A 14,567-nucleotide genomic window follows, 5' to 3' on the forward strand; every position below is an offset into this window, starting at 1 on the left:
TGGTCAGTGCTAATTCTATATTAGCTACGAGTTTGTTTGGCACTCTTGGCTCCCTTAAGAGGTTTTCCACCTCCAGTTCAGTCACTTCCTATGCCGGGCGGATGAGTGCTAATAAGCACGAAACTGCTGTCCTTGGCTGGAATAATTGAGCTGGCGGTGTATTTTATGTACTTTAATCAGAATTTACCGAATTATCAGCAAATAAAGTATCAAAATGAATTATGGGTTAAAAACTCTTTTTTTTTTGTTTGATGTAAGACCTTAGGCTATAGATCTGCATAAGAATATAAAAGCATTTTTTTAAGCAAAATTTATTAATTAATCCTTGTAACAGAAGTTAAAATTTTTGCCATTATTAGAGTTCTGGTGCAGTTTAATGGATGAATATCCTTACTCCAATGGGGTTGTTTAATTCAGTCAAAAGGAACTTTTATTTTCCCAACTTTTAATTTTTATTTAATGTTTTAAATTGTTCGATTTTGGAAACAAGGCGTGATTTCAATGACGTCAAAAATGATGGCGCGCTACTCCACTGGCGCGATGAATGCTCACTCTTACTTTCTACTGCGTTTCCACAATATGATAATTAAGAAGCGAATTATTTATTTTGTTCTACGCTTGCTATCAACCAACCATATCGTTGCCAGTACATGTGAGTAAAGAATCGAATTAAGTATTGCGCTCTGTGCTAATGGCATCAGTGAATGGCATTTCCTTACTTGTGATGTTACGTGCAGAAGCGTAAGAAACGAAATTGAATCTGCGCACACATTAAAATATTTTTTTTAAAAATGGTTAACTTTGTCAAATTATTTTTTAAATGGTTAAATCCTAAGTTTTAAGCATGCTCTTTCAGAAAAAAAAATGCTTTTAAAATTTCGGAAACAACCCAATTGTTGCGAAAGGCAGCAACACTTACACCGTTTTATTGCGCGCATGTGTAAAAACGGTGGTTTCATGTGCCAATAAAAAGTAAATACCCTAGCGAATTTGAAAAAGAAACTGATATAAGCATTCAATTTCCATCCATAAAAACTTATATGGATCGAAGTATATTATGTACTTAAATAATGCACTAAAATTTGAACAAGGATTCGGTTTGCATTGAGTTGTTTAAGAAAGTTTGTTACTATCTGAAAATCCGATTCATTTTTATTGCAATCAAACTATTTTTATTAGATTGTTCAATTCAAAAAGAGATTATTGAATAAAACCCAGGGACTGAGGGATAAAAATTGACTGAAAGAGAATTCTACCAATCAAAAAAATTAAGAAGCGCTTTTCTAAATCGTTGAAAATGCTAATCGGTCAAAAATGTTAAAGTAATCAATTTCAATTGCAAAACAGTAATACAAATCAACAGTAATACATAGATGATTCTGATAATGTGTCTTCAGAAATGCTAAGTTCAGAATGCAACGGCAGATCTTCATTACAGTTGGTAATTCCTTAAGATGATGTAATGCAACATCAGAAAGATTCGAGCCGCTATGATAGTAGAGCTTTCACATTTCCATTACTACACATAGAAAGCATGGAAATCACAGTATACGATGCGGCTATCGGTTCCGGTTTTGTTGACCAACAAAAAGCTCAAAATATACTCTTTTTGTTTTTCTTTTTAACGTACGGGATTCTATTGGCCTATGATGCGAATCTTAAAATCATTCACGAAGCTTTTGAACATCTATTGCAAAAACAAATGTTCCATAGAGAGATAAGTGTGTTTTGAATGTTCTTAACCTACTACACGAGAAAAAAAATTTAGACCCTGACTGTAGTCTGAAATTTTGGGTGCACATTCTATAGCAGGGATTCTCAAATTTTGGGCAACGTCTCCCTAGGGGAACGTAAAGAATTTCAAGGTGGAAGGCGTGAATATTTTTAAAACATTAATTAAACAAGTTCAACCAATGGGGTCGTTTCCAAATTTTTAAAAGTATTTTTTTCTGAAAGAACATGCTTAAAACATAGGATCTGACCATTTTTTAAATAATTTGACTAAATTTGTTATTTTTCAAAAATTACTTAAATCGGTGCGCTTTCATTGTTTACGCTTCTGTCCGATGACGTCAAAAATGATGAAATGCCATTTACAGAGCAAAATATTTAATGCGCATCTTTACTCACGTGTATTGGCAACGATATGGTTGATAGCAAGCTTAGCGCGCAATTTCAATTCGCTTCTTGATTATCATAACGTGGAAACGCGGAAGAAAAATACACCAAAGAGCATCATTTGTGACGTCGTCAAGACCACGCCTTGTTTGAAAAATCGGATGTTTTAAAAAATTAATTAAAAAATAACTGTTGAGAAAATAAAAGTATTTTCTGGGTCCATGTTTTTTTTTTTTTTTTTTTTTTTTTTTTTTGGCTTATTTTATCAATTTCTGTGACTAAAAGTACTACTTTTGACTGAAGGAAACAACCCCCTTATAATTTGCTCAATTTTGTGGTCATGCGTAAATACTTTTGAACTCGATAGTGCAGTTTTCATCCACATGTCTCTAAATCTAGATTTTTAGCATTAACAAACTTTAAGTCAAAATCGGGAAAAGTATTGAAAGTACCCTTTGAGGTACTGAAACGAACGTATCTACGTTTTCATTAAATAACTAGCTTCAGTTTCAAATTCTCGTTTTGCTATTCAACTACTTGTATTGACTACATATGGAGTGGGAGAGGAAAAAAGGCTTGGTACTCGCACATCAATTCTCAAAGCGGGGAGTAGAGCCTGAAAGTTTGGCAACCGCTATTCAAGAACAAACGTAGTTTTTGGAAATTCCTAATACTAAGGAACCAGACCTGTGTCCAGATTTTTATAAAGGCTGGGATTTTTAAGCTTCGAAATCTTCACCCGAGTGGTGAGGGTTCAATCCCTCACAAACTTCAGTTCAGTGTAAAGTTACAGATCCCAGTATGGCATTTCTGTACCTTAAAGGATTGCTGTTACCCCCCAAGAAAAATTCTGGCAGCACAAGTTACCGCAGTATACCTTCATTTTACAGCTTCTTTTCAATCAAACCTTGTTTGTTTCTTTAAAAAACCTCGTTTGTTTCTTTTTTTAATCAAATCTGTTTACTAAGCGGTACATCGAAATTAGTACATTTAAAACTGTCCACAAATTCTTTAATAATGCATCATGTATGTCAGGTTTTATATTCTGAAATAATTATCAACAAATAAACTAGAAAGAGCTTATTACAGATGCAAATTATATTACCAAACACAGCCACTAATGCATCTTCATAGCTGCAACAATGCCAAATCCATCATAACCACCTTAAGCAACTCTAACGCAGTTTTTGTATTGACAAATCATTGAGCTATTCCTCCGCAGCATAGTTTTTCCAAAATATTATTCCAGTTTGTAAAGCTTTAAAAATCGTAAATTGCAAAAAAATTTCAGTGGAAAAGTTTTTTTTTTTTAAATAAAGAAGCGCAGCACACAAACTTTTACATGAAAAATTAAAAAAAAAGTTTAATATACATTTTCTTCATTTGGCTTATTGTTTTTTTCCTCTATGGGAGGGTTTTAACCCCTAAAACCCTACCCTTGGACACGGTCCTGTGAGGAACTAAGACCACTTTGGACGCACGTGTTTTTGCTCTATACAGAATTATGCCTCTTACACTTCCTTTAGTACAAATAAAGCATATAGCATCTGTCATATTGTTTTTTTCTTGGAATACAATTTACTGAGAAAACAGAATTTAGCTCTTGCCTTAAGTTTACGATACTCACTGACCAGCGCTTTAATAAGCGCAATAGATACTCAATGAGACGCGACGGGGTAGTTTATAAAAATTTAAAAGTATTTTTTTCCTGAAATAGAATATTTAAAAATGTAGGATCTGACCATTTTTTAAATAATTTGCTGAAGTTTAATATTTCTTTAACAAATACAACCTTAATCGGTGCGCTTTTATTGTTTATATTTCTGCCGATGTCATCACAAATGATGAAATGCCATTCAGCGTGGCCACTCACAGAGCAAGATATTTAATTCGCATCTTTACTCACGTGTATTGACAACGATATGGTTGATAGCAAGCACAGAGCGCAATGTTAATTCGCTTCTTGATTATCATAACGTGGAAACACTGTAGAAAGATGCGCCGAAATGCATCATTTGTGACGTCATCAAGACCACGCCTTGTTTGAAAAATTGGACATTTAAAAAAATAATTAAAAAATAACTGTTTGGAAAATGAAAGTATTTTCTGGGCCCATGTTATCATTTTTGCTTATTCTATCAATTTCAGTGACCAAAAGTAGTACTTTTGACTAAAGGAAACAATCCCAGAAGAAAAAATGTGTTTGTTTATATGTAGTTTACACAATATTCAAATGCTAGTTCGTCGTGGTGCAGTGATTGCAGTTACTCGTACAATTTTCAATCAGATTAGATATTTGAATCAGACATATATAACTTCTCATCCAGAATCGACCCTGTCAACATCAGAAATATTTGATTACCTTACGTTATCAAATCTCATCTGAGATGTACTACTCATGGATGCTGCGTATTACACTCGAGGAAGTTATTATGTTTCAGTTTCCCATTGCGTTTACAAATATATTATTTGTTTCGGTAAATACTGGAAATAGATAAATCGTTTATTTAGTCAGTTACTTTAAAATCCGTGTAACAGACTAAAATTAAAGGAAATAACTATTTCCTAATATGATTTGTATTTTTGAGGAATAAATAAACAAGTTTGTAAAACAAAGCAAAAAAAAATGTAATTCAAACAAGAATTAATTAAATTTCAATTTTGCCTGAAAGCAAAAAAATATTAATAATATTCATTAAAACCAGAACGTTGAAATTATATCTTCATTAAAATAACAAATACGGAATCGAAGTTTCCAATTTTTAATTTTAGATGAATAAAAATATCAAAAAATTGGAACTAAGTTTATTAAACTATCATGCAAAAAAATTTCTAACGACTCACTCAGCTGTTATTTCAAACAATAAGAAAAATGTGAATAAAATATAACAACGTATATAAAGTACAAATTCAAAATGAAAAAAGGTTAAAAAACTGGTTTTTTAACCTTTTTTCATTTTTTTCATTTTGAATTTGTACTTTATATACGTTGTTATATTTTATTCACTATGCAGTACAAAGTTTTCGACTACTTTTTATGTAATAAGAAAAATGTTCATACACCCAAACCTCTTTTTTACGGTGGATAAGGACCGCATAAAAAAATCGCATTAAAAAAAATTGTTCGAAACTTCACCAGCAGCTTTAAGAAGTTGTTTTCGCAACACAGTTAAAAAATATTTTTTATAAGAGGTGAATGAGGACAACATAAAAAAAGTCTCACATAGAAAATAACCGAAAAACTTACAAAATTGTAATATCTATACGAAATTAAAATAAATCAAGTGAGGTCACAGTGACTTCTCATCGCGGTGCCTATGTCGTCACTTAAAAATATGACCTCGCACTCGTTTTAAAAGTAATTTTGTCAATTAAATCCCAATCTGATTAAAATTTCAATTCACCGCAAAAAAAAAAAAAAAAACAAAGAAAAAAAAACCACAAAAAAAATCGCATAAAAAAGGACCGCGTAAAAAGAGGTTTGGGTGTATATTCATCTGGGTTTTACCATCAATATAAGAATATTGCATTCATGGCAATAGCGAGCAAAAATTCGATTTATATCTTTATTAAATTCATTTTTAGTCATGGATTTTCTGCTACTTTTGTGAAAAGGCTCGTTACACAACACTTATTTTTCTAGAAATGTAAGAAAAGACATTTCTTATTTTAACAAGAAAGTATTTTCATTAATTTAAGTACAATATAACAAGATTTTAACGCATACATGTAATTTTACTATCACTGTAAAGTAAATGTAAACTTTGTTTCCGTTATTTAAATGAAACTGTCAAAATTATGTATAAACTAAACGCGTTTAAGTCTCTAATCTTAGACATGAATATATCAGTATTTCGACTGACGAAATAATTAGAGAAAATATCATTTTACATGCACATTAGGGCGATAAGGTCAGTTTTGATGAATTATATACTATCTTCTAAGCGAAAATGCAAATTTTAATTGATATTTACTTGTTAACGATTTGAAGCGCGGTGGCTTAGTTTGAGACCATCATTTTTTTTCCTTCAGCTACGCGATGACTTCAGCAATTGTTTGAAAAAGGTATATAAACGATTTCTGGCCTGATACGAAGCCGACGTACCTTAAAGGGTTAGTCGTTAAAAGGAACTCCAATAATCCAATAATCAGATTTAAAAAGAAAATTAGTTTTTTGATAATTTTACTTCAAAAATCGTAATTATTGAAAAATTTTCAAATTCGAAATGTGATTCCAAAGACTTACATAAATTAAGGCTTACATAAGAAATTTTTTACTTTTTAATAAAAGATTTCATTCCTAAGGCTTAAATGCATTTAAGACTTACATAAACTACCGTGTAAGGGCTTCAGATTGCCTTCTCTGTTTAGAAAAAAAAAGTTATTTTTTTCATAATGGGAAAATTATAAAATCTGTAAAAGAGTAGTTTTTTACTACAAATTTCAGAGTATTTTACACTGATCCATGAGCACACAAATCAAACTTTGTGTTAGAAAGAGAACCAGTAATTTTTGAAGATATGAGGAGGAACAGGGTTCTACCAACTACTCTCGCGCGCGTAGTCGACCTTTTTTCTCTTCCTAACCACTGGCCTATAAGAATACAAATTGTTTTAAACACACACAATTTGTTTACCAGGGAGCGGTAGTGGAAGGCGTTCTATGACGGATGTTTCCATTTCTGGGGGGGGGGGGGGGTAGGGTGCGACATTTTGTCGTGTTATAGCTTGAAGTGTATAGTTTTTCTTCGGATAAGTATTTACTCTCATTATATTAAATAATCTAAGCATAAAACGCCTTATTTGAACAAAATATTGGGACGCCTTAATATATTGTGCTTTTATTTTGCCTGTATGTAAAGGGTTATGTTTTTTTACTCAATTTCAGATTAGCAATGCTTTTTGTATTTGCTTTGCTTTCCTAATCATAACAGAATTTTTTAAATGCTTTGATTTTTATTGAAAAAAATAATAATAATTTTTCCTTCTTTCTTTTAGTAAATGTGCAAAATATGTTTATTATACATTCTCTTATCGGTTTAAAACAAGTTCTATTAGAAGTTGAAACCGTTTAGATGAAATGATAAATACATTGCTAAAAACGGCTGAAAAATTTTTATTCTCCTTTTTGTTCAAGAACATACATTATTTATATTTATTAACGAACTGAAAATACAATTGGTGCTATTGAATTTATACGAAACATTGGGGGGGGGGGGGAGAACTAAAATTTTTGGGAAGGGGAAAATTCTCGATTCATCGAATGAAATCCCAATTTTACCAAGGATAAAATTCGAGCATCTACATACATTACATCTACAATCAGGAACATTGAGCATCATTGAAAACTATTCAAAAATTAATATACTTAAGTTGCAGTACTGTCTCCTAATTTGTCGAATCAATTAGTCAATGTCCATCATTTAAATAAACTGCGGGGAGTCATGGTGACCTCCGGTGAGTTCCCATCGTGGCGTCTCTGCGGGCAGGGGGCACAATTTCTTCGCCAGGGGCTCGTTCGCCAGGGGCTCCAGACTCCGTAGGTACACTTCTGTTTCCTGTAGCAATCAATGGTATCGGTCGAGTTATCAAACTTGATCTTATTTACAGGAGAAAAGTAGCATTTAAGCCAAAGCTTTTCAAAATCTTTGCTAACTAATGACTAACATTTGGGGGCATGAGATAAAACAATGGTATAAACAGGCTTAGAAGCAGAAACATTGCTGAGTGAGAGAAATTAATTAGCAATTATAACTAGAGTCAATAATACTATTAGAGCAATCAAGATCAAAAGCTGCAGCGTTAAGGTAAGAGAACTTAGCATTTAAAGGACTGTAAAATGAGGCCAACTTTTGGACCGGAGGATGAGAAAAAAATTCGTGAGAAAGCAGCATAATAGTAAAAGGTTTACAAAGCACTGTAGTCTCAATTTCGTTACAACATCAAATACAAAAGTAATCTGCTCAAGAGTAAGAGAAACAAGTTCTTCATTCTCAAGACTAGAAAAATGATTTTGTCAGTTACACCAGAAATTTTTTAAAATTCGATTGTAGGCCTGCGTTGGTTACATTAGGATACGAAAGGATGATAAACGACATGATTCCTTAAGCTCTTGATAAAGTTGCTTCGTTTTCGTTATTTACTTCCTAATTTTTACATCTACCAGTGTGAATTTTTATTACAATGTTTAAAATCACCCTAAATTTTTTTAACTTTTCTTTTGTGTTTTTATATTTTTGTGTGTTTGTTTTTCGGTGGTCCCATGCCCCCTCCTCCAGAAACACAGAATTTTTTGATTAATCACGGTTGCTTATTGTTCTCATTTGACTGTTTTTGGCGTCTTTTGATTTTTCCACCGCCACCCTCCGCACCATCACCGTCGACGGGCTCCTCACGATGCTGCTCCTATAGCGAAAGTCGTCTCCAGGTTGCATCCATGTCCTACACACACGCGCATACATACACAACTACACACACACACAAACACATACACACACATACACCTACACAAACATACACCTGCACATACATACACAAACACATACACGCATACACACACGCATACATACAGACACCCACACATACACACACAAAAACGTACACACACATACACACAACTACCCACACATTCATGCCTGCACACAGACACAAACACATATGCCTACACACACATACACATAACCCCCCACCCACACACACATTCATACACACAACTACCCACACACTTATGCCATCACACAGACACAAACACACATACCCACATACACATACACATACCCCCTACACACAAACACAAACCCCCACACACAAACACACACGCATACATACACACACTCGTGATTGCGAAAAATATAATTTGAATTCAAAATGTCAAAATTCAAATTAAGTTTTCTTTTTTTTTTTTTTTTTTTCATTTTTCAACTGCAGAAAAAAAATTTAAATAATTATATCCACCTCCGATTTTTTTTTGAGCAATCACGATTGCTTATTGCTTTCATTTGACTGTTTTTAGCGTCCTATCATTTTATTTTCTCACCGCCACCCTCCGCACCATCACCGTCGACCGGCTCCTCACGATGCTGCTCCTATAGCGAAAGCCGTCTCCAGGTTGCATCCATGTCCTACACACACGCGCATACATACACAACTACACACACACACACACGCGCGCGCTCACACACATACACCTACACACACATACACAAAGATATATACACACACAAACACATACACACATGCATACATACAGACACCTACACATACACACACTAAAACATACACAACATACACACACATCCACACATTCATGCCTGCACACAGACGCAAACACATATGCCTACACACATATACACATACCCTCCCCACACACACACATTCATGCACACAACTACCCACACACTTATGCCAACACACAGACACAAACACACATTCCTACACACACATACACATACCCCCTGCACACAAACGCACATACCCCCCACACACAAACACACACCCCTACATCCTACATGCACACACTCGTGATTGCGAAAAACATAATTTGAATTCAAGATGTCAAAATTCAAATTATTATTTTTTTTTTTTTTTGTCTACCCCACTGCTCGCAATCGCGCCTGGTTGCTGGAACTCCTATAAATTAAGAATTAACTGTCTCTCAAAATGTTTGTGCTGCCATCTGCTAGAGCTTTTACTTGTTATTTACGTATTTTGCAGTCCATTGCGTGTTTCAAATTGTTTTAAACAAGCAGTTGAATAAAATACTTTGCGATGAACGACAACTTAAGCAATGGAAAATGAAGCTGCTTTTCTAAAGCTTCACTTTTGTTTGCTTTTTAACAGTCAGTAAAAGTTAAATTATGCTTGCAGAAAAAGTGATTTTAAATATCACGTATGAATGAAAAAAAAATTGCTTTTTAGAAAGAAGTTCATTGCAACTTCGAAGCACGAGTACAAATTTTTGGATTTTATTTCCTTTGTCCTGTAATGCTTATTTCAGAAGGATTTTTATCTAATTATCTACCTTTACATTTTTTATGACGTTAAAGTATTAAATACAGTAAAAAATTCCAAAAAGTACACATAAAAGTAGAATTTTCTTCTTTCTTTAATTTTTTTTCCAGCTATGAGTTGAAAGCAAACGGCTGCAAAATTGCGATTGTCAAGAAATGCTCAAATTGACACGCAAATACTTGTGCGACAGTTCAAAGGTTTTACATTTTTATAATACTTAAGTTGAAATTTATTTAATTAAAAAAATCGAAGGGAGCACAGATTTATATACCTGTGATAAAAGCACGCCTTATCAAAAACAAATCTAAATACGTCTTTTTGGTTTTCAAGGAAACCCATTTTCAGTACAGAATGGCTTGAGCTTATAGATGAAAGTCATATGACAAAAGATGTATGTATGTTTTTTTAATGCTATTTCCTCGAGAACGGTTAGGAGTCTAGAGTCAAATCGGGAATCAAAAATTCAATACTGTTTAAGGCTTTCACGGCCGGCGTCAATATGAGGAGATAACATTTCCGGGCTTATTGGCCGTGGTCTAATTGGAGGAAAAATTCCAGACGTTTCGGCTTGCTTTGCTGCAGCCATCATCAGTGGTTTGAGTTTGGTGAGACTGATTCCTTGCTTCGGTGGCTCCGGTATTTAAGCAAACTGCTGCTGCACAACTGGTCCTGATTGGGAGGCATTCTCAAGCCGCTGGTAGAATAAGGTTCCTGATTGGATGAGATTCAAGCCCAAACACCATCATCCTATTCCTACACTTAATGATGACCGCACTGTGGTCAATTTATCTAACCACCAGCTCTCAGCCGACGAGATGGCCGTGTTAAAAAGAGGGGGCAACTTTGCTGTAGTTCCCAAGTATATTCCGGTGGAAGACATCGTAGCCAACATTGAAGCCGGTCTCCACAAGCTTCCAAAGGACGTGGCAGAAGACATCCGCCGAGAGGCATCAAAGATTTTACAGTGAGCCAATACACCAAGGAGCAATATCCCAGCACAAGAAAGACGTGCCTTGAAACAGCTGAAGTCCAATCAAGGTATTGTCATCTTAGCCGCTGACAAAGGAAATGCCACCGCCGTCCTTAACACCAAGGACTACCAGGACAAGATCCAAGAATTGTTAGACCCCGATATCAACAGGTCCCTAACTAAAGATCCAACTGCGAAAATTCTGCGAGAGACAAACAGACTCATCAAGGATTCGTCAATCCCACCCGAGATACAACGCAACATAAAGAAATCAGAAGCTCTCCCTCCTAGACTCTATGGACTACCGAAGCTCCACAAGTCTGGAGTTCCCCTTCGACCCATTGTAAGCGCCATTGGTTCACCGACATATGAAGTCTCCAAGTACATCACGAGTCTTCTGAAACCATTTATTGGATTATCATCATCTTTCATTAGAGATTCCAGTGACTTCGTTCAAAAAATCCAGTCAATTTCTCTGCAGCCATCCGATTTACTCATAAGCTTCGACGTTGTCTCACTCTTCACAAAAGTACCAGTTGAAGATGCACTACAGCTGATTACTCCACTTTTCCCTCCCGACATCGCAGCCCTTTTCAAGCACGTCCTGACGACCACTTATTTCCAGTGGAACACAAAATTCTACGAACAACGGGATGGAGTTGCCATGGGCAACCCCTTGAGCCCTGTCATCGCTAATTTCTACATGGAGTTCTTCGAACAGAAAGCCCTTTCCTCCGCCACAAAGAAGACCAAGGTTTGGTTCCGATACGTCGATGACACTTTTGCGGTGTGGAGCCATGGAGAAGAAGACCTGCAACTGTTTCTTCAACATCTAAATAGCATTCATCCCAGCATTCAGTTCACCATGGAGAAGGAGAGCAATAATCAGCTGCCTTCCCTCGACGTTCTTGTGACGAAAAAGGAAGACGGGACGCTTGGTCACCAAGTGTACCGCAAGCCCACACACGCAGACCGTTACCTTCATAAGAACTCAAACCACCACCCGAGACAAAAAATGGCTGTCATCAATACCCTAACGCACCGAGCAGAAAGAATCTGCGAAAAGACACATTTGAAGGAGGAACTGAAACACCTTGAGCTAGCATTTCAAGCCAATGGATTCACTAGAGGAGAAATTAGAAGAGCCCTTCATCCCAGGAGGTCGAATAACGAAAAGAAGCCTACCCCATCTGAACCATTAGGGAAAGTAAGATAAATAAATACCTTTGTGCAGAATAGTAAAGTCAGAACAAACAACGTAAGTAGAAGCACAAATTTGTAAATTACAGCAGACGCGTGTTTCGGCGTTACAGGGAACGCCTTTTTCAATGCAAAAAATAATGAGCTTATGGATGAAAAGACATCCGACAAAAGCTTTTGTCGGATGTCTTTTCATCCATAAGCTCATTATTTTTTGCATTGAAAAAGGCGTTCCCTGTAACGCCGAAACACGCGTCTGCTGTAATTTACAAATTTGTGCTTCTACTTACGTTGTTTGTTCTGACTTTACATTAGGGAAAGTGTTCTTACCCTACCTACACAGAGTTACTGACCGAATTGGAAAACTCCTTAAAAAAACAACATCAAGACCATTTTCAAGCCCATCACTCAACTTAGGAACTGTTATCGCCCGGTGAAAGACCCCCGTGACCCTTTCTCCACATCTGGAGTTTACAAAATTCCGTGCTCCTGTGGATGAGCTTATGTCGGAACTACGAAGCGCAGCATCAAGACACGCCTTTCTGAGCATGTTCGTCATTGCCGTTTAGGAAACTATGATAAGTCTGCCGTAGCCGAACACAGCAAACAAGAAGGAGTCCACAACATCGAATTTAAAGACACAGAAATCTTGGCAACAACATCTCATTACTTTGCCCGTCTTCATCGCGAAGCTATAGAAATTTTCAAACACCCCTTTAATTTCATCAGAAAAGAGGAGAATTTCAATTTACCAAAAACATGGCACCCTGCCCTTAGATCCGCTCGCCACAACAGTCTAAAACATACTGTGGTCCCATCCAATCAGAAACCGGTAGCCACCACGGCTTGTGAATCCCATCCAGTCAGGTACCAGGATCACCCAGCGGCTTGAATCTCATCCAATCAGGAACCTTATTCTACCAGCGGCTTGAGAATGCCTCCCAATCAGGACCAGTTGCGCAGCAGCAGTTTGCTTAAATACCGGAGCCACGGAAGCAAGGAATCAGTCTCACCAAACTCAAACCACTGATGATGGCTGCAGCAAAGCAAGCCGAAACGTCTGGAATTTTTTCTCCAATTAGACTTCGGCCAATAAGCCCGGAAATGTTATCTCCTCATAAAAATTCCATTATAGGTAATTTTAATGTGATTCGTTGTTAACTCCCTAAATATTATCACCAACAGTGGCCAAGTTAAATCCATATTTTTTTTAAAAAATCGCCAAATTTGTCACCAAGTTGGCGAAAAAACTTGGCTACCAAAAGCTTGGCGACGTGTTGTCAAGTGTTTGCCGAACTATAACACCACTTGAGATTATAACACCACATCGATATTAACAACGATTTCCCTCCTAAAAGGTGTAAAAGACCATCTTAGAAACATCCGAATGTAACCAAGAGGGTAGGTACACAACTAGACCCCACTTGGAGTTTACGTACCAAATTTCAACTTTCTAGGACATACCGTTTTTGAGCTATGCGAGACACATACTCACATGCGCACATACGTACATACAGACGTCACGAGAAAACTCTTTGTAATTAATTCCTGGATCGTCCAAATGGATACTTCAGGTGTCTATACATTCTTAGGCATATATCCACGTGTAGTAGGGTCGAAAAAAAACTCAACATTCATTCTGGAGCGCGCAAAATGGAAATTAAGGCCTATTTTTGGGTGAACATTTTTTCGCGAATACAATACTTCCTTCTTTGTAAAAGGAAGTAAAAAAAAATTACGAAAATGTGCCTTGAATATTTGAAGTTCTTCTTTTTAATGCAGAAAGATGTGAGTTTATAGATAAAAAGTCATTGGACAGAAAATGTTTGTTTACATGTTATTCTCTCGAGAACGGTAACTAAGAACAAAAAAACTTCGAATTTTCCAAGGAAGCCATTTAACCCAGTGTCGATTTCATAGGACTGTGAAAAAAAAGAAACACAAATTAAAAGTCAATTAATTTTCCTTCGCACATTTGAAAGCTGAAACATTATGGAGAAGTGAGTACAGTGAGACAACAGCAATATACCTTCTCTTTGAATATTTCCAGTCTGGTAAAATTTTTTGAAAAGTCAAGCCGACTTTTCAAAACGTAGTACTGTGAACAATATTGTAGAAAAAAGGATGCTTTCAAGTATCACGTGTGCGATTCTCGAAAAAATGTTTCGTGTGGGTAGCGCTAAGTTTGTTATTTTATTCAAGTAACTATTAATTAAATATGGGGGGATAGTATATAAAAGCATGTATTATTCCCCAACAGCATTATTTTA

The 14,567-nt window shown here is 35.8% G+C and overlaps 1 protein-coding gene across 1 annotated transcript; it reads left to right on the top strand.

Moving 5' to 3' along the window:
- Nucleotides 1–10,846: 10,846 nt before the first annotated feature.
- LOC129218816 (uncharacterized) lies at nt 10,847–12,313 on the top strand. Its single transcript, XM_054853139.1, has 2 exons — nt 10,847–11,027; nt 11,181–12,313. Exons 1-2 carry the CDS (start codon nt 10,847–10,849, stop codon nt 12,311–12,313), a joined length of 1,314 nt encoding a protein of 437 aa, XP_054709114.1.
- The last annotated feature ends 2,254 nt before the right edge of the window (nt 12,314–14,567 follow it).

The sequence above is a fragment of the Uloborus diversus genome, chromosome 1, assembly GCF_026930045.1.
Source record: "Uloborus diversus isolate 005 chromosome 1, Udiv.v.3.1, whole genome shotgun sequence".
NCBI lineage: Eukaryota > Metazoa > Arthropoda > Arachnida > Araneae > Uloboridae > Uloborus > Uloborus diversus.

Bases quoted from the DNA above. Each gene is read 5' to 3' on its own strand.
- LOC129218816 (XM_054853139.1), top strand. From the start codon at position 10,847: ATGAGATTCAAGCCCAAACACCATCATCCTATTCCTACACTTAATGAT. The intron at 11,028-11,180 runs GTCTCCACAAGC...TTGTCATCTTAG, and splicing joins CGTAGCCAACATTGAAGCCG to CCGCTGACAAAGGAAATGCC.